This window comes from Gigantopelta aegis, chromosome 3, assembly GCF_016097555.1.
Source record: "Gigantopelta aegis isolate Gae_Host chromosome 3, Gae_host_genome, whole genome shotgun sequence".
NCBI lineage: Eukaryota > Metazoa > Mollusca > Gastropoda > Neomphalida > Peltospiridae > Gigantopelta > Gigantopelta aegis.
Genome location: NC_054701.1, coordinates 27729784 through 27751590, shown reverse-complemented (window position 1 = coordinate 27751590; position 21807 = coordinate 27729784). Strand labels below are relative to the sequence as shown.

Below are 21807 nucleotides of genomic sequence, written 5' to 3'. Positions count from 1 at the left end.
CACAACTGTTTTGGGCACATCGTCCAAGGTGGACGTGTCCACGAGAAGGGGTTGGTGGGGTAATAAGGTTCAAGCACAACTGTTTTGGGCACATCGTCCAAGGTGGACGTGTCCACGAGAAGGGGTTGGTGGGGTAATAAGGTTCAAGCACAACTCTTTTGGGCACATCGTCCAAGGTGAACGTGTCCACGAGAAGGGGTTGGTGGGGTAATAAGGTTCAAGCACAACTGTTTTGGGCACATCGTCCAAGGTGGACGTGTCCACGAGAAGGGGTTGGTGGGGTAATAAGGTTCAAGCACAACAGTTTTGGGCACATCATCCAAGGTGGACGTGTCCACGAGAAGGGGTTGGTGGGGTAATAAGGCTATGGAATTTACAATTTGAATTAGAAGAGAAAGGATTTTTTTAATGCATCATAATAATTAAATTTACAATTATAATTTTAAAAATATATTTGGGACTCCATTCCAGTCCTTAAGGCCTAAATTGCCATTTCGGCAGCAGTTTGTAGAAGGGTTGCCACGTGAGAGTTAGGTAGGGCCTTATTAGCTATTAAATGTATTACTACGCAGGACACTGTCTGAGTGCAACAAACAACACAGGATATTTTTTTTCTTGTAAATATTTTATTACTACAACAATAATGCTCCAAAAACTTAAACATCAATAGGTGTATAACATTTAATTGTCATTATGTATACTGTTACATACACAGAAACAAACCAGAACATGAAGGTTATTTCAATAATTACAATCATACCATGGCGCAACAACTGAACAACAGTTCGCGATCATGATCACCTAGACGTAATAGAGGAGACGTATGTTTCATGTACATATGCCGTTAAAAAGCAGGTTGGGGTGGGGTGCAGGGGGTAGTTCACACGAGAAAAATAAGAGAAAATAAATAATTTTTCTGATAAAGATGTTTCTATTTTGTCTAGTAGATAACAACCATATATTTATTGTGCCTTGATTCTGTTTTTACTGCAACCTCCACTCCCAAACCTCCCCTCCTCGTGGTTCCTCGTTCTTTGATTTCAGTGAGACTGAGATATTTTATGGTCAATATTTGTCACAGGAAACAATTTGTGATCTTAGCGAAAAATATTGCACTATTTTATGATGAGCACATCATGGTAGTAAACATACCACCCGTATATGTATGTATATGTAACGTGTGGAATAATAATAATAATAATAATAATAAAGCTATATGACTTAATTTCAAAATGTGAACAATATACCGGTACAATGTAAAGAATGTAAAACAAAAGAAAAGAAAATTACTTAGGTATTAAATCCTTCTGTAAAAAAGCCCTCTTTATTACAAAGTGTGTCCAGAAATTCCCTTGGTCCAACCAACATTTAGTTAGGTGTATATGTAATTTATAATTTTGATGATGTCTGGAAGCGATCGATCCTGAAGCGAGTTACGTCGTATGCTGGCGCTTCTCTCAGAGCCATTTGTCCCAGAAGTTTACCTATTACCGGTGACAGCTTGAAACCGTGGCCTGAAACATCCAAATTAAAACAAGGGTTAGTCTAGAAATGATCACAAGGGGCAGGCTTGAGGTACCGTATGCTTATCAGTTTAAACCTGGTGGCTCTACTATGTGTTTTGTCTCTCCTGTGAATACTTAGTTTAAACTTAACTAAAAAAAAAAAAAAAAAAAAAAAAAAAAAAAAATACCACTCTCTCTCTCTCTCTCTCTCTCACACACACACACACACACACACACACACAACAAACAACTTTTTTGTGGGTATACAAAACTGTTCCCTCAAATGATCAATTTTGGAACATTTACATATGACTAGAAATGTGCATGTTGCTATATAATGTAACTGGGTGAGAAATATAGATAGTGTTATAAGGTGTATAAAGACAGTTAGCCCAGAACTTATGATATATTTGCAAAGGGGCAACCATGTTAAAAATATTTTTGTCAAGATACTGGATGCAGCTGCTCATATGTTTACTTTATATATTTGTTTTATTTAAAGATTAGTGTCACAGGAGTATAACTTTTATCTTTGTACAAGATGGAGCACAAGCGATATTTTAGACAAAAAGTGTTAAGAATTATGGCTGATTTATTAAAAATAGTAAAATTGGCTCTTGTCTATGAAATCAATATTTTAAAATACTCTTACCAGAAAAACCAGCGCCGACGACGATATTCTCCCATCTGGGATGTTTGTCGAGTATAGGATGCTTATCTGGAGTGTTCTTCAAAAACATTAAAATTAGAAAAGTTAATACTATTTCTATAACCATGCATAGAGTAAAATGTGATTTGTGTACACCCATGAACTGTTAATAATTAAGTTTACATTCCTAAAGCATGGTCTGTACCTTGCATTAGTCACACGAGATTATTCACTTGTATGCATTTATGTACAAATGGCTGCCAATATGGCGGGAATTATCAAATGATGTTGGTACCTAATAGAAATAAGCCCCAGCTAAAATAAAACACAAACCGTGGTAAATCTATTCTGATATCCTGCGTGGTTCACAATCAATAAACTTCAGGACACTCATATATAATCAATGTTAAAGAAACTTTAAAATGTATGCCGGTCGGACATAATTAATGTCGTGGGGACAGGAATATGCTCCCATGGTCTATTTGTTAATTGTAGATAGTCTTATATATTATATTAAAACTGGGGTGAGGGTAAACGCAGGAACCGTCCCTCTTAACAGCCCTGTGGTTCAGTACGTATTACAGTTACTGGGGGCTGGACGTAGCCAAGTGGCAAGGCACACGCCTGGTGTGCGGTCGGTCTATGATCAATGCCCGTTGGTGGGCCCATTGGGTTATTTCTCATTCCTCCAGCCAGTCCACCACGACTGGTATATCAAAGGCCGTGGTATGTGCTATCCTGTTTGAAGGATGGTGGATATAAAATATCCCTTGCTACTAATGGATAAATGAGCGGATTTCCTCTATATGATTGTCAAAATGACCATATGTTTGACATCCACTAGCAGATGATTAATAAATCAATATGCTTTGGTGGTGTCGTTAAACAAAACAAACTCTTGTATTACCGTTATAATGCAGGACTCCACAATACTTGGCGATGACGCGTCAAGACCTGGGAAGTGATCGCGTATGTATTTTTTCATGACACCCAAACACCAAGAATCGTCCACGCTGTCTCTGTTTTCAGGGTCAATTTCAGGTCCATAGCTAAAACAAATCTAAGACAAAAATGTACTTATTTAATATATATAAGTACTTTCACAAAAAATAACAAACATGTTATTCTGATTTTTCAACCCACATCCCAACCCCATGTTGACATTTTCTGTGAACAATATCTTTTCCTTATAAAAATGCAGTTAATTTAACATATTTAATTTAGCTTAACATTTACTCAATTACTAGTTCGTTCCTTCCTCCAATGACAACACCCGTATTGTATGTCTGCAGGTGAATCATAATTTAAAGGGATTATCCTGAATTTGTGGCAATTTAAAAGCTATTCGGCAAATAACATATTTTTTACGTTATTAAAAGTACAATTTATTTACATTTTATTGCTTGGAATATGAATATCTATAACCAATGCATTTCTGAACATTGTAATGTTATGTAGTATTTCAGTATCGCATTTTATCTAAAATAATTTCATATGTACGAATTTATTGTTTCAACGAACAAAAGAAATTTGAAATAGTTCGGCTTTAGGTCATTCTAATTCTTTATATTTAAAACATGTTTAAGGTTAGACAGTGTTTTAAAAAACCCAGGTAAAAGCAGAATGTATGTTTATCTTGCTGGCAGACCAACCACGACAGCCCCCAATAGGCAATATTCCAGTAAGAGCTACAATTCGGCAAACTAAATCAAAATTACTCAATAGCTCCATTTCTATTTCGATAAACAGTTCCAAATTATGGGCCAAAATTACCTCATGAAAACTGCGCAGTTTTTTTTATATTTTTGACTTAAACTTATGGGACATTCAAAATTGAATAGTACCACAAGTGTCCCCGCCTGCTGCCGACCTTGGTTGGGTTGCTGGAGATATCTTGCACTTGCCAGAGCAGGCGGTTCCTCCTCCCACCCACCCAAAACCTGCCCTGGGCGGAGGAGTTGGCATGGGCCCGATACCTGCGCCCATGACAGGTGTGCGCTACAACAGCTTGCTCTAAATGTGCACGTTACGTTTTATGACCTGACCTGACCTGACCTGACCTGACCTGACCTGACCTTATCTTGCTGTAGGGGAGGAGGGGGACTAAAGTGAGTTTTGCTACGGCTGAAAGTTCAGGCTAGTCCCTTTAACATAATATTCCAAAACAGTTGCAATAAGCGAAAATATGTGAAATCTGTCTGACAATTGTATTCCGTTTTCTATAGGATCTGACCTTGACAAGTGCATCGTTAAATAAAACATTTCCTTCCTGACCTTGACATGTCCGGGATACTCGTCACTCGGCAGACCATAAACATAGTGAGGTTCACAGCATTTGACTTCAACAAAGGGTCGAAATTTTCCAGCAGAGTGCGATCCACATTCGAGTTCTTTCCAGTAATAGACGTTTATTCGTGTTGGCTGAAATAGCACATACAATGTTGTTCATTATTACTGTACAATTTTAGCGAGTGCGACATATTTTAACATGCTCCTATACCACTAAGGTTTCGAGCATATCTGTCCCGGGTACCGTCTCTGGATAGCCAGAAGCCTGATCCGGGACAGACAATTTTAGCACTGAGAAAATAACTTACAATTTATGACACTTTTATTTTTTTGCAACGTTTTTTTAAAAAATAATTATCATGGTATGGATTAATAATCGATTGATTTATTGATCGAGCATTTATAAATAAATTATTTTATTTTATTTGGTCTTACTGAAATAAACATAGGCGTCATATGATAAGGATAGGGTAGTTATTCATTGATATTTTAACTTGGGGAGGGTGGCAACGCATATCCTGGCCACGTTTCCTCTTCCGATTTCTATAACTTGTCCTTTTTTGTTCTTTTTTTTCTTTGTTTTTTTAACACTAGGTTATATTGAATTAACCAGTGTTGGTAACGTATATCGGATTTATCAAGGGGTCAAATATCAAAATAAATCTTACTGGTTACCTTAAGGGGAAGATGTAGTCCTAACGGGTTCATAACAGAAGACGTCCAGGGTCCAGCAGTCACAATTACTTTCTGTCCTCTGAACGTGGCGTTTGGGGTTTTTACGGTGACAGTAGATCCAGGGATGATACGAGTGACTCTACATCCGTCGATTAGTTCCCCGCCGTGTCTTGTAAACTCACTCTGAGGAGAGCGATATATACAATTGATATTTAGAAGAGAAAAATGGTATAAGCACCGTTCTTATTATGTGATTAGTCGCACCGAACATATACGACTAATAAAGTCATTCCGATTTATGTTCTCAGTGTGAATCTACGATTTGCTCGCATCACAAGTCGATGCGACTAATCGTAATCTAATTAAAATTAGCTCCACTATTACATGTGGATCTAACAGCAGCCCGTTGGAGCTTATGTCCAGTTGACCTTTCATTCGACCAATCAAAACCTTACTTGCAAAATCATGCCAGTGATTTGAAAAGAATTTGAAAACATGCGGGATTATGCCGAGAGTATACGAAATGATTCGAGTGAATTAAAAGTATGCCGGAAACTAATTTCAATATACAATTTTATATAAAATTCGTTTCAAGACGGAAAAAAACCGTGATGGTATAGCCATAAAATCTGTTTATACTAGTATACAATCCAGAGTCTATTACTGCACTTTTCCCCCTGTTTTTTCAATGTTGAAATAGACCAACAAGTTCGCCTCTTGCATAAATAGTCTCGCCCGATATTTTTAGAATTTGTATGCTCCCGAATAACGCTATAAAAGGCGAAGTGCAATTGGTCGATATTTAAATTGTTATTTATAGATAGATAGATAGATAGATAACAATTTAACGTGTCCATATACCACTAGGGTTTCGAACACGCCCATCCAGAGTCTGACCTCTGATAAGATCGGTGGCCTGACTCGGGATGAGGGGAGGATAAAGTTGAAAATGGGCAGAATTTTGAAGATTAGTAAAACAGTTAATAGAATAAAATAAAAATAAAAATAATAAAAAGTTACAAACCAAAAAAACCAAACATTGACTGCTCGGCCGAATATTTATATAATTTGGAGCATTTTTGAAGGACAGTCCAAAAATAAATAAGAGAAAGAAGAGAGGATCGGACTATTTAATAATATTAAAAAAAAAGAGAATAATTTCGACATATAATTTTGAACGGAGGTCTAAAAGTTTAAAGTCCAATCTAAATGGTCCGGGCCCGGGGAGGGGGGGGGGGGGGGGGGGGGCGTGTGAGTTTACGGTGGGCGGAATTTGGAATACAAATTTAGTAGTTAGGTCAAAGACCTAAAGCCAAAATGAGCTCATTCATACAACTCATGTCTGGACAAAAATTTAAGTCCAAAGAACAAAATTAGACTGCTCGACAGAAAGCGTTTTAAGGTGATTTGAGCAATTTAGACAGGCTGCCAAAATAAAGTGCGTCGGACTGTTTACAAAAAAAATAAATAAAAATAAATAAAATAATTAAAGTCCAACTAAGCCCTTGGAACGGTTGGCGACTACGGGGACGAGATGAAGTACTTGGCGTTGAACTGTGACACCAGTTTCCTCCAACGGTGGGCTAGCAAGGTCTTGGCTAGCTCGACGTAATGGGCGCCGGCGATGATCTTCAGTACTCTGTTATTTATAGATGAAATGTCACTTGGACATGGGAGTCTACGCAATGCTGTTAGATCTACTGGTGAGACCAGTAGAGCTAACTTTAATCAAATTGGACTAATCGTATAATATAACGAGATGCCCTTTACATGAGTAATCAATCCTACGAGGGGCGGGACGTAGACCAGTGGTAAAACGGTCGCTTGATGCGCGGTCGGTTTAGGATCGGTCCCCGTCGATGGCCCCATTTGGCTATTTCTCGTTCCAACCAGTGATCCACAACTGGCGTAACAAAGGCCGTGGTATGTACTATCCTGTCTGTGGGATGGTGCATATAAAAGATTCCTTGCTGCTAATAAAAAAAAGAGTAGCCCATGAAGTGGCAACAGCGGGTTTCCTCTCTCTCTATATATGTGATCCTTAACCATATGCCTGACGGCATATAACCACACAAATTTCTCAAAATGTGTTGAGTGCATTGTTAACTAAAACATTTCCTTCCTTCCTTCGATCCTACGACCTCTCGCACCTCAAGCGAACGCTCTACCACTGGGCTACATTCCATCCCAGTACAATATGTGTATATTTTTATAGTCATTGATAAAGGTTAATTATATGATAAATTAGAGCGTCTGAGAATGATATCTCCATCAATACAGTTTATTTTAATAAATGTCAACCCATATACATGTAGCCTACATTGAACAGTCTTTTAATTTAGTATTTTTATATTGCATTACATTAGAATCATTGGCATAGTACTTCATATTTTATAATAGTATGTACTGTTTCATTGTCAGAACAGTACATACCATGACCTTTGATTTACCTGGAATGCCTGTAAGGCTTTATCAGCTCGCAGAATTCCTCCATCATGGTCGAGTACCCCAGTAAATGTACTGGGGTATTTCATCATAGGATAGGAGGCTTTGAATTCCGATTTGGTTAACATCTGGTAAGAAGCTTTGGCGCGACTCATGCTGTCTGCTATTTCTGTCAAGAATTTCCCACCACTGTCTCCAATTGAAAGATACCCAGACTGCCTAAAATAGGTCCACAGCAAAGGTAGTGACAAAATTATATAGAGAGACGTGATATATATAGTTAAACCTGTCTTAAGCGGTCACACAAGGTTAGTAGATAAAAGTGGCCGCTTAAAACAGGTGGCCGCTGATTACAAGTTGCGACATATAGTCTTTAAAACATATGTTGTTGTTTCTTGTTTTAGCGTCTATACTGTTAATTAATGGATGTGTCTTTCACAGTTTACTATAAATAAACTTTTGACATGTCGCCTCCTTCAGGAAAAACTGCAACTGGAATGTATTAAATTAACCGTTGTTTTAGGCAAACCTCGCGCTCGCGCCGCATCCAGACTACATGAGCTTTAACTCCTAGGGTAATATGACATGACATGGCATGGTATATTCGAAACATAGATGGTATTACTTGTACAGCTTCACTCCAAAGCTGTTTTGGAGTTCCAGCCACATTTGGGTGGCTTCATGCATCATGTTGCTGTAGAAGTAGTCTGTGTAGGCTTTGCGAATAACCCGAGATTGGCCGTGCGAACTCCCGCGACTGTGAGGCAGTGGAAACTGAAAACAAACAGCTAAAATGAAGGAAGGAAATGTTTTATTTATGATGGTGTTTTCGAGATCTTTATTTCCGCACAGCTCTATATCTATATATATCAATATATATATACTACTCAAAAGAATTTAAGGGTCAAAAATGTATAACCAAATAAGTTTCAGAGTGTATTAGATTGACGAGGTAAACTACACCAAAAATGTAATTTATTGTTCATATTTACAAAAAAACACAAACAAATGTCACTGTATACAAGAAAGTCACATGACATGCTATCAAAGTTGAAGGTTGTCAAACATGGATTTTACACATTAGAACATTCGTTTAATAGTGTGTGAATCCACCCCTGGCGCGAATACACTCGACACATCGTTGCCTCATGCTGTTGATCAGACATCTGAAGAACTCTTGGGGAATGGCCTGCCACTCTGCCATAAGAAGTTGACCCAGATCATGAAGGTTGGCCGGAGGGGCATGGTTATCCCGAACTCGCCTGCCTAATTCGTCCCAGGCGTGCTCTATTGGGGCCAAGTCAGGCGAATATGCTGGCCAATCCATCCTGGCGATACCTTGTTGTCTGAGAAAGTCCGTTACCACCCTGGCGCGGTGGGGTCTGGCATTGTCATCCTGCAGAACTGCCCCGCCGCCAATCTGCTGAAGGCCTGGGAAAACCAACGGCCGGATAATCTCATTCAGATAGCGGATTCCATTCAGATTGCCATCCACCACATAGAGGGGGGTCCTGTGGTGGATAGCGATGCCGCCCTACACCATGACGCTGCCACCACCGAACCGGTGACGTTGTCTAACGTTAACGTCAGCGAAGCGCTCCCCAGGACGTCTGTAGACACGAACCCGACCGTCGTTGAACTGGAGACTAAACCTGGACTCATCAGTGAACATCACTCGACCCCACTGAACACGTTGCCACCGCAGATGAAGCGTGCACCAGTGACGTCTGGCCGTTCTGTGACGTGGTAGGAGTGGTGGTCGAACAGCCTGGCGACGGCAGCGTAGATTATTGGCTCTCAGACGATTGCGTATGGTTTGATCAGACACTCGAGTTCCAGTCGCAGTCCGCAAATTGTCACGTAATCGGCGTGCAGTGGTTGTGCGTTGACGTAGAGCCATATTGGTGATGTAGCGGTCCTCTCTATTTGTAGTGCTTCGGGGTCTTCCCAAACGTGGACGATTTCGAACAGAATTCGTTGCTTGGTACCGTTGCCACAGTCGGCCAACGACACTCTGACTGACACCAAGTCTCAGAGCAACATTTCTTTGCGTATTGCCATCCTGAAGCCAAGCAATAGCCCTTCCTCGATCTTCGATAGTCAGTTGACGTCGTACCATTGTCGAATTTGGAGTGTGCACCGTACACGAACGCAAGCTCCAATTATACGGAAATTCAGCATTGGGAACATGGAATACACATGCAAAGCGTGCAAATGAAGCGCTTTGTGAAAAAGCAAATTATGGGCACTTAGCAGACCTTTCGCTTTCGCCCTAATTTACGTGCAAATGTAAGCATGTTTTCGCCATTAGAACTAGTCGACAGTGTCAATGACAGTGGATTTTAATTCATTTATGGGTTGCTTAGACCCACTTTCGTCAAAATGGAACAATACCATGCGTGACATTATGGTCTAGCTAATATAATTGACATTCAGAAAATAATGTCGAAAATATCGTCTGACCCTTAAATTCTTTTGAGTAGTATATATATATATATATATATATATATATATATATATATATAGAGAGAGAGAGAGAGAGAGAGAGAGAGAGAGAGAGAGAGAGAGAGAGCTTATTACCAGAGTGTGTTTTTGTATATTAGGAATAAAAATAATGTATAATACAGCTCGCATAATACAATTTTTTCATTCCTAATATGATATTGACGATACAGAAACACACGAGGGTAATAATCTATCATATAATCTCAGGGGTTAATACAACGTGTTTTTATGCAAACGGTATGCGCAACTTTAACTCCAGTCATATATCTCTTCCACATCTACTGACTTCGGGGTTTTATTGACGGGTTGCAACCCATCTGTTCCCCACCAGCTGTGTACCATAACGGCCTTAATAATGGAAACATGAGAAATGCGTGCTGTAGGAATGCAAAGTTTCATTGACAAGTAGCCAAATCAATAATGAAAGTTTATATTTATTTTGTTTAACGACAGCACTAGAGCACATTAATTTATGAACCATCGGCTATTGGATGTCACATAGTCTTAATGAGGAAGCCCGTTACATTTTTCGATTAGTAGCAAGGGGTCTTTTATATGCACCATCCCACCGACAGGATAACACATACCACGACTTTTGATATGCCAGTTGTGGTACACTAGCTGGAATGAGAAATAACCCAATGGGTCCACCGACGAGGATAGATCCTAGACCGTCCGCGCATTAGGCGAGCGCTTTACTACTAGGCTACGTCCCGCCTAAATAAGGAACATGTAGTGGAGAATATCCGAGGAGGTGTGGATTCGTAAAAACTAATTCACGAGCCTCGTAGGACCCCTTTCCTGTCCTGGACGGAGGAACCAGCTGAGGCCGACACCTGCGCTCAGGACAGGCGTGCGCTATAACAGCTTGCTCTGAATGTGCACGTTAAACTCTCTGACCTGACCTGACCTCGTAGGGGCAAGTTAATTATTTGTCATGAATTCACATTTCCTAGTGTATTCTCAAACTAAATATATTTATTCATTAAACCAAAATTTAACGTGAAAGCTAAATTAGCTTATGTGAGGCATAGGCTATATTTTTTTTAATTGAAACATATTGATTGAAATGACAACGAATATTTACAAAAGTAATTACCAAAAATCTGTGTGTTTATTTATAGTGTACAAGTTCTGTCAGTAGTGGATTCGAATCCCTGACTTGATATAATACTCATTTTAGCCCAGTGATAAAGCGTTCGCTTGATGCGCGGTCGGTCTGGGATCAATCCCCGTCGGTGGGCCCATTGGGTTATTTCTCGCTCCAGCCATTGCACCACTACTTTTATATCAAAGGCCGTGGTATGTGTTATCCTGTCTGTGGGATGGTGCATATAAAAGATCCCTTGCTGCTAATCGAAAAGAGTAGCCCATGAAGTGGCGACAGCGGGTTTCCTCTTTCATTATCTGTGTGGTCCATATGGTTGACGCCATATAACCGTAAATAAAATGTGTTGAATGCGTCGTTAAATAAAACATTTCTTTCTTTCCTACCAATGAACAAAACATTTCGTCACAGCAGCCAAAGATACATGGGAAATGAAAGATACCTGCCACGTCCATTACTTCAAGGCATCACATGGGCATCCAGTTACTGAAAAGTATTTCCAGCGTCAAAAGCAAACCATGGCTATAAACATAGTCATTTTCACAGATGTTGCTGCTATGAACAGAACCAAGAAAACTGCCCATTGTGTGTATTTGGATATTAGAATGTCTTTCAGTGACATCATCACCTACTTAAAGCAAAAATGTGTCTGTATTTGACAAGAAATGTAATAAAGCCTGGAACAGTCTTCCTTCAAGAAAGATGATGTTGTTCTCAGGATTTATTATGAAACTGTCATTAAACAGTAGACTACAAGATGTGCAATGGACTTATATATGTAAATATGTGTAATTAAGTGTGTAAATAACAATAAATGTGTTCAATTCCGACATCTACACTGGCTTTCATGGCAGCCAAACTGGCCATTTTGAAACATGGCTGCCAAAACAATGACCGAATAAATCTCCAATGTTCCTATTTCAAAACTATTTCCTAAGATATGTCCTAAAATGCAAAATGACATGTTTTTATCACTTAAGATACACATATGTCCTTAACGGTGATGAGTCGGATGATGATGTTAATATTGAGTGAAACCTTTTAGGTGAAATGCATACATAATAAAAAAATGTCAAATATTCCCTTATTTTACTTAAGAAACAGATAATTTAGGCACATATAAATTTTATAATATAAACTAAATCCGCATAGGTTTTTAGTAAAAAGCAACACGTTTTAAAACTATATTTAAAATTGGGTGTTAACATATTCATACATAATATTGACTTATCTGTACAATATTCACAACAAGCTATCCATTGATATACTAAAGAAAAAAGACCCCTCACATTGGTGCTAGAAGTCGATTTCGGGTACTGACCTTGAACAACGTCAAAATTACCTTGACCTTCATTAGAAGAAAAAAAAATGAAGCCATATATTTAAAAAAAAATTGTAATCTACATACTATAACAATTACAATCATGGATGGTTCCAAAAATTAATATTCAAATCCCACGGAATTACATATACCCCTACACTAATGGCCGTCATACGAATCACCAAACGAGTTTACTAAAATCAGCCGAAATGACATGGAGGCAAGGAATCTTGGTAAAAAAAACGAATTCAACCTGATGATGTCTTAGCGTTCTCTCATTCTAAATGACCACATATATCCCAGAAGAAAACTCCGAAAGCAACAAAATGGAGGCCTCCTCAAGTCGAGCACGTGAAAGCACGTGCAGCGACACAGGCGAAACAGACCCATCTTAAGCTAGATTTATACTTTTGACGCCGTCACCCGCGGTAATACTCTAGCATTACGCTACGCCGGTTGGCGGAGTCAGCTGGCGACAGCCGGCAGACATGACCGCGCGTTTAGCGTCATTGTCCCAAGTGTAAATCAACGCTCACAGGCGCCAACCTATTTTCAAGGCTTCACGTATATATTTTAATTTGTCCAGTTGTTAAGTTGGCTGACATAAATACTAATGCAACAGTTATAATTGAAAGTAAAGTTTGTTTTTATTTAACGTCACTATAGCGCATTGACTGTAAAATCATCGGTTATTGGACGTCATACATAATGGTCATTCTGACACAGTTTAAGAGGAAACCCGCTATATTTTTCCATTAGTAGCAAGGGATATTTTATATGCATCATCCCACAGACAGGATAAAACATACCACGGCCTTTGTCCAGTTGTGAAGCAATGATTGGGATGGGGGGAAAACCCAATCAGAGAATGAGTAAACCGAGTAAATGAGTAAAACTATCTACGGTATTATATGTGATGTGGAATGATGTGGCTACTTCTGACTGACTGAATTGCCGGCGTTTGCAAGCGCACGTGTTAAAAGTTCAACACAATTGAACTTTTGAAATTTTTATGCCGACATGCGCCACTTTAGTAGTTTACGGCGAATGCTCGCTGACGTTTAAAGTATAAACCATGCGCTGACGAACGTCGGCCGTATGCTAGCGTATTACGGCGGGTGATGGCGTCAAAAGTATTAATCCAGCTTTACCGCGGTGAGCGCCAGACTGGGCTATTAATAGCCCAAGTACTCTGATCGGAAGCAAGCAAGACGGACATTTGGACAGTTATGACGCAGCATCCACACTGTATACGAGTTGTGTTGGGGGAGGCGACAGGCAAATAAAAAAATGTGGTGAGAAATAAAAAGAGGTGTGATCGGAGACACACACACACACACACACACCACCACCTCTCTGACTATGCCAGTGTTTGATGTCATCAATATCAGATTATGACACGCACGTCGTTAAGATAATTCATTCGTTTAGAAAAGTACTAGTCCGGAGAGACATAGTAACAGGGCCGCAGCTAGAATATTTTGTTTGTTGGGGGCAACTGAGTAGTTAATAGTCTAAGATTTAAAAAAATAAGCTTCTACAATTCCGGATTTTTTACTTTACTTGCTAGTTACGGCCCTGAGTAAGTGTGGTTCCTACTACGTCCGGATCTTGTTAAGAAAAGTATTGACTTAACGTGCCCCGTGCACTAGAAAAGTACCTGTTCCAGCAACAACGTGTGTTTTCCTCTGTTTACCAGGTAGTGGGCAGTTGCTGACCCCTCTATCCCAGCACCGACGACGATGACATCATATACTGTAGGAGCCATGCCGAGAAAACAAAGCACTTCGATTTAAGCAACTATTAATTGTATGTGATTATAGCTATCCCAGTCCTTTGGTTATGCTCAACACGGTGACCTGCCAATCATGCCACGGGTTACGTATGGTGGCTGATTTGTGCCACATCGCGTTTTCGCTTTGTAGCGCTGATAATAGAGGGCAACAAAACGTGACAATGAGACAAAATGGAACAACAACTCGACAATACGATAAAACTACCGCGACAAAGCGACAAAATAAAAGCAAAAACCTGACCAAAAACAACGAAAATGCGACACAATGCATGTTACTACTTGAGGTCGAATCGAGGTCAAACTTTTATTTATAAATATACACACGGGCTTTCATAAACTGGTCTTAACTGACAGGCGGACCAATTTCTCGTGCCTCGGTTATCAGGGCTTATGAAAACCTACAGGTTACCCTTGAGTTGACCCACATTGGCGTACATAGGATTTTGAAAAGGGGGGTTCCAAAATAGATTGCAGAGATATTGGGCATATATTTCTATGTTGAGTAAATATAATAATGTCAGATATCAATGTCAGATATATTAAATTATAAAAAAAAGCGATTTCAGGTGGGGGGGGGGGGTTTGGTAGAACCCATCGACGACCCCCCCCCCCCCCCCCCCATGTACGCCCATGACCCATGGGTTATTTGCATTGCATGTTTCACGTGCATGGGTTTTAGTAACCTCAGGCTAACAGCGGTGGTTACAATTACACTGCTCTATACATGTCTGGGTTTGCTCTTATGACGGTGAAGGATTTTGGCACAAACATCGGTTTTTACGTCAGTATGTTAGGGCTATGTATCTTAGAGACCATTTGAAACCTTTAAATATGCATTCAGGGGAGGATACATGCTTTTTCTAAGGAGAGGTGCAATGTTTTGAAAAGGGGCACCTACTGTATTCCAAACAGTAACATTCATTATATACTCTTCAAAAAAAGAAACGCAAAAGGGTACAAATGGGTTATAACTCCGATTTTATGTTTCCTACCGGTTCATGCTTTGTGAATATAAGGTCATTGCATGTCCCAAACACATTCCCACGGTTACATTCGATAAAACGCAGCTACTGTACAATAAAGTTCCAAAATGTGAATATTCGCAAAAACGCAGCCACGTGCAAACCATGTCACCACTGCACGTGCGTTGTCTGCACGTGCAACATGAACACCGACAGTATAAAAGTGCAGGGTGTTCGCTTGCCTGGCCTCTGTATCTGGCCGACAGTTGACAATCCAGGACATGCCACGTCTCAGTGAACCGCAGAGAAACAATGCCATCGGCCGACTAGACGCAGGCGAATCCAGAACGGCCGTTGCCAGGGCATTCCATGTGTCCCCAAGCACCATCTCCAGACTGTGGGACCATTACCGCCAGCAACATGGATCAACACGTGACCTCCCTAGATCCGGTCGACCACGGGTCACTACCCCCGGGCAGGACCGCTACATCCGGGTACGCCCACCTTCGGGAACGATTGACTACTGCCACCTCCACAGCCGCAGCAATACCAGGTTTGCGCAGGATATCCGACCAGACCGTACGGAACCGCCTACGTGAGGTAGGAATTCGTGCCAGACGTCCAGTTAGAGGTGTCATCTTAACACCACAACACCGTCGACTCCGACTGCAGTGGTGCCAGATTCATCGACAATGGCCTCAACTGCGATGGAGACAGGTGTGGTTCAGTGACGAGTCCCGATTTCTGCTCCGACGTCATGATGGAAGATGTCGCGTGTATAGGCGTCGTGGTGAACGTTATGCGGCAAACTGCGTGCAGGAAGTGGACAGATTCGGCGGGGGTAGTGTCATGGTGTGGACAGCCATCTCACACACTGGCAGAACTGACCTGGTCCACGTGCAGGGCACCTGAATGCACAGGGCTACATTGACCAGATCCTCCGGCCACACATCGTTCCAGTTATGGCCAACGCCAACGCAGTGTTCCAACATGACAACGCCAGGCCTCACACAGCACGTCTCACAACGGCTTTCCTACAGAACAACATTAATGTCCTTCCTTGGCCATCGATATCACCGGATTTGAACCCAATTGAGCATCTATGGGACGAGTTGGACCGACGCCTCCGACAGCGACAACCACAGCCCCAGACCCTGCCCGAGCTGGCAGCAGCCTTGCAGGCCGAGTGGGCCACCATCCCCCGGGACGTCATCCGTACTCTGGTTGCTTCAATGGGCAGGCGGTGCCAGGCAGTTGTCAACACACGCGGAGGCCACACCCGGTATTGACTCCAGATGACCTTGACCTTGGTGGTGTGTCCTATCACTTACTCACAATGGACTAGAGTTAATTGTGAACAATCCTGCAACATTTGGTAATTATCGGACTCACCATTCAATAATTAAATCAATTCTCCAAATGTTACGACAATGTGGTTTTGCGTTTCTTCTTTTGAAGAGTATATATAGAAAGAAATGTTTTATTTAACGACGCACTCAACACATTTTATTTACGGTTATATGGCGTCAGACATATGGTTAAGGACCACACAGATTTTGAGAGGAAACCCGCTGTCGCCACTACATGGGCTACTCTTCCGATTAGCAGCAAGGGATCTTTTATTTGCGCTTCCCACAGGCAGGATAGCACAAACCATGGCCTTTTTTGAACCAGTTATGGATCACTGGTCGGTGCAAGTGGTTTACACCTACCCACTGAGCCTTACGGAGCACTCACTCAGGGTTTGGAGCCGGTATCTGGATTACAAATCCCATGCCTCGACTGGGATCCGAACCCAGTACCTACCAGCCTGTAGACCGATGGCCTACCACGACGCCACCGAGGCCGGCCCGTTATATATAGAAAAACATTTCCCCAAAACACCCATTCGATCAATATATACATAAGCGTACGAATTTATACATAGTAAATGAAAATAATACATTGAAAACCCAAAAACATTATATGTATTGATTGGATTGTACAGTTGTTACAAACACACGCGTACGCACACACACACACACGCACGCACGCACGCACGCACGCGCGCGCACACACAATATCTCTCTCACACATACATACACACACAACACGCACACACACACACACACATACACACACACACACGCAAACGTATGTGCTACCAATTTCGGCCGAAAACCTTTTTTTTCTTTCTTCTACTATACATATATTGTTGCGTGAGGAAGGAAATGTTTTATTTAACGACGCACTCAACACATTTTATTTACGGTTATATGGCGTCTGTCGCGTGAGAACCAGAAGGACGTAAGCCGAGATAATGAAGGAAAACTGTTTTTGTTCATTAATAGTTAAGATGTCGAATTTGTTTTAATGGCAATGAAAGAAGGAAATATTTTATTTAACGACGCACTCAACACATTTTATTTACGATCATATGGCGTCAGACATGTGGTTAAGGACCACACAGATATTGAGAGAGGAAACCCGCTGTCGCCATTTCATGGGCTACTCTTTTCGATTAGCAGCAAGGGGTCTTTTATATGCACTATCCCACAGACAGCGTAGTACATACCACGACCTTTGATATACCAGACGTGGTGCACTGGCTGGAACGAGAAATAGCCAAATGGGCCCACCGACGAGGATCGATCCCAGACCACTGGGCTACGCCCCGCCCACTTAATGGCAATGAAACCTGAACACATTTACGATTTCTTTGTACATTTGCGATATTTATAGCACATTAGGTGTTTCAGTTATTTGCGTAGATAGTGGTAGTTATGACAATTAATTATTATTGAATTAAATGCGCCATTTACGACCAACAGTATATCAAGTTAAAATTTAAATCTTTATTCTGAAAGAACCATCACTTCTAAAACATTTCAGTTTTGCAAATCACATGTTAATTTAAAAAGGCAGAAAGCTTGTAAATAGAAAGATCTAGGAGCAAACATTAAAAAACAAGAGAAAACGTACAGTACGTATTAATAAAATCACCGGTTGAACAATATAAAATAATAAAGTGAAAAAACCCTGACTCGTGAAATCCTTGTTTTCTTTGACCCATTCCTGATATGGGATTGTGTGTGACCGTATCTGGTGGTAGTGCTCCATGTTCGTTGTTTGATGATGAACACTATACGATGTCCAGGTCCTGTTGAATGATCCGTGATCTCTTCAGCTTCTGCTGTGTGTTGGGTGTACTTTCTGGGTTCTGTTGTGTGTTCAGTGATCTGTCCAGGTTCCATTGTGTGTTCATTGCTATCTCTCTCTCTCTCTCTCTCTCTCTCTCTCTCTCTCTCTCTCTCTCTCTCTCTCTCTCTCTCTCTCTCTCTCTCTCTCTCTCTTGGTTCTGTTGTGTGTCCAGTGATCTCTCCAGATTCTGTTGTGTATTCAGTGATCTCGCCAGATTATGTTGTATGTCCAGTAATTTCTCCAGGTTCTGTTGAATGTTCAGTGATCTCTCCATGTTCAGTTGTGTGTTCAATGATCTCTCCAAGTTCTATTGTGTGTTCAGTGATTTCTCCAGGTTATGATATGTGTTCAGTGATCTCTTCGGGCTATGTTGTGTGGTGTTCAGTGATTCTCCGGCTTCTGTTGTGTATGCTAGATTATGTTCTGGATCGGTTGTGGATGATATGTCATGTTCAGGTTCTCTTACGTGTGCTATGTCATGGTCATGGTCTGTTGTATGTGTATTCTGTCATCTTCTTGTTTAGGTTCTATTGTGAGTGCTATGTCATGTTCAGGTTTTGTTTTGAGTACTCTATCATGTTCAGGTTCTGTTGTGAGTGCTATAATACGTTAAAGTCATGTTGTGAGTACTCTATCATGGTCAGGTTTTGTTGAGAATGCTATGTCATGTTTAGGTTGTTGTGTGTGCCACATCATGTTCAGGTTCTGTCGCGAGGTCTATTGCACGTTCAGTTTCTGTGATGATTATTTTGTCCTGTTCAGCATGTTCTTTTTGCTATTTAATGTTCAGGATTTTTTTTTATGATTGATATGCCAAGCTCTGTTGTGTATGCTGTATGTCATGTTCAGTTGTGTGTGCTAGATTATGTTCAGGTTCTTTTGTGGGTGTTATGTCATGTTCATGTCCTGTTGTGTTTGGTATTTCAAATTCAAGTTGTGTTGTGTGTACTATCTTGTTCAGGTTCTGTTGTGTGTGCTATGGCATGTTCTGGTGTGAGTGCTATGTCGTGCTAATGTTCTGTTGTTGTTCTATATCATGTTTAGTTTCTGATGTGAGTGCTATGTTATGTTCAGGATATGTTGTGTGTTCTCTATCGTGCCCAATGTCTGTTCTTTCCAAGTGTTGTAATGTGAGTCAGTTGACGATGTGGAATATCGTCAGAATCCAAAAACTCTTCAGTTTGTTTTCTTGCACGTTTAGCAGTCCTTGGCTTTTGAAAAACCATGGCGAGTGAAAATTCGCACACCTCAAAATGCTAAAGCGAGCAAAAACCAAGCATTATTCAGGGCTCGATCTTAACGGTAGCCCAGCGTATTTTGGCTACCAAATGTTTGCTCGGGCTACCATATGTCTAAACCTGGTGGTCCACCGGGCTACTATATATTTGTTTTACACGTTCAGTTACTCTGCATTTTTTTCAAATATTAAAATTATGGGGCTACCCATTTTTACTGGGGACTACCAGATGTTATAACCTGGTAGCCCAGTTGGCTACCGCTGAAAAAAGTTACGGTCAAGGCCTGTTAATATTAATTTATGAAGTAATTAGTACATGTAAATGTAGAGACATATGTTGCAAAAATGAACCAATAAACCAATAATGTTTTCTTCTAATTTTGTGTTGTTTGGTTCATTTGTGTGGAGTTATTCAAAAATTTCAGGAACAGTGCTATAAAAATATAATTATGACATACAATAATGCAGACAAATTGATTTTTTAATTACAATATGTACTATTCAGATAATTTGATGCACACAGTAATAGTTACCTTTACGTGCAGATAAACATGTGTAGGAATAAACTTGTCTTGACTTTCATTATTATGAACAACGAACATGATTAGGATAGTTGGGATGGGAAAACCCACTGGTTCTGAGGAGGTTGTTCAATTAGAACTACGACCCAAGCATTTCAAGTGTGCACTACTGACTAAATTAGATCCCTCATATTATTATTTTGATTTTTAAAATAACTTGTTAAACGTAGGCCTACAATTAGTTAACTTGATAGTGTTGGTTGAGGCATTGACATTCACGTGGCATTTTTAATTGAACAATTACGCAACCAGTCTCCCTCCCTCAACATTTTGTAACACGTCATTTGACTAGTGCACGGGGCACGATACTTCCAATACTTTTCTTAACGTGCACGGCGAGTTGCTTCCCTCTATGTAGCATATTTAAAATGGCAGGGGACTTTTGAAGTTGATGTGTTCCTTTTGGAATACTGAACTAATATTCAGATTATCATCATCAGAAAAAGAAACAAAATTATTAAAATGTTTCTTGGGACAGCCAAGGTATGCAATCTCACCTGCACTGTTATTGAAGTAAATGATAATGCACTACACTGAGACTACAACTGGCCACAGACCACAATTAATTTCGCCATATATAAATTTTTATTAATGTCACCAGGCCCATGGATTTTTTTATGTACCTTTGCCTGCCTGGGGGACACATACCCTGAAAAGGACAACCCCTGTTGTCCAGCTCTTTCTCCCAGGCATATTGGTTTAAACAAACACACCCACTAAACCTGGCCGGAGTACACCCATTTTACACAAAAAGCACTACTTTTGCATGGGCCAGAATTACCACAAACAAGTCTTCAATGTCAACAGGTTACACATGTTTACAAAATACATGCTCGCCCTTGTCAACTCAGTCAAATAGGTGCCGCTTCATAGCTGTCTGCCATGAAATAATCACAGTCAAACAGCATACTACCTGCACGGACAACCAAATGGGAAGATAACTAATCTGAGGTAAACTGGTTTACCTTGGCTGTTCCATCAGTTGTCTTCATACTTGGGCCTGGTTGTTCAAAGCATAGTTATATTAACCCCGAGTTAGTCTAACATTTTCCTTTTAATTATTTTTGCACAGATACGAACTAAACTTTGGATTTTATTACATATGGATATCTGCGGTTATTGTAAATCAAGTTTCAACATTAGGTCTTCAGTTATTTGTATTGATCCGGTTCTTGGTTTTGAAAATCTCTCTTAACCACTGATTAAGCTAACTAACATTTGAACAACCAGCCCCTGTATTATAACATAAGATTTAACCTACGCAAAGAAATTTGTAAAGAAACTGTTTTTATTTACACTGAATTTTTTTTTTAATGTTCTTTGAGTTGGCATTGGTTCACAACTTAATGTTTTTATATCAGTTTTAATTTTATTTTTTATAGAGTTATATGTACCATGAGCTTCAATATACCAATTATAATTTATGGTCATACTGTCAGAAAGGAAACTAATTAGTCTATTCACCAAGGGAAAACAAACCACAGATGAAATTAGTGCTCTACTGTTGCAAATGAGCAAGTTTTTACAGGATAATGATAGAAAACAAATTGATTTT

General features: G+C 40.2%; 1 protein-coding gene across 1 annotated transcript; it reads right to left on the bottom strand.

Moving 5' to 3' along the window:
• Positions 1 to 606: 606 nt before the first annotated feature.
• On the bottom strand, positions 607 to 14340 carry LOC121367813 (peroxisomal sarcosine oxidase-like). The gene is made up of 8 exons (XM_041492197.1): positions 14158 to 14340; positions 8189 to 8337; positions 7569 to 7782; positions 5119 to 5301; positions 4429 to 4575; positions 3062 to 3214; positions 2158 to 2233; positions 607 to 1514 (listed from the first exon to the last, which is right to left on the bottom strand). Exons 1-8 carry the CDS (start codon positions 14263 to 14265, stop codon positions 1390 to 1392), a joined length of 1155 nt encoding a protein of 384 aa, XP_041348131.1. The 5' UTR covers positions 14266 to 14340; the 3' UTR covers positions 607 to 1389.
• Between the last annotated feature and the right edge of the window lie 7467 nt (positions 14341 to 21807).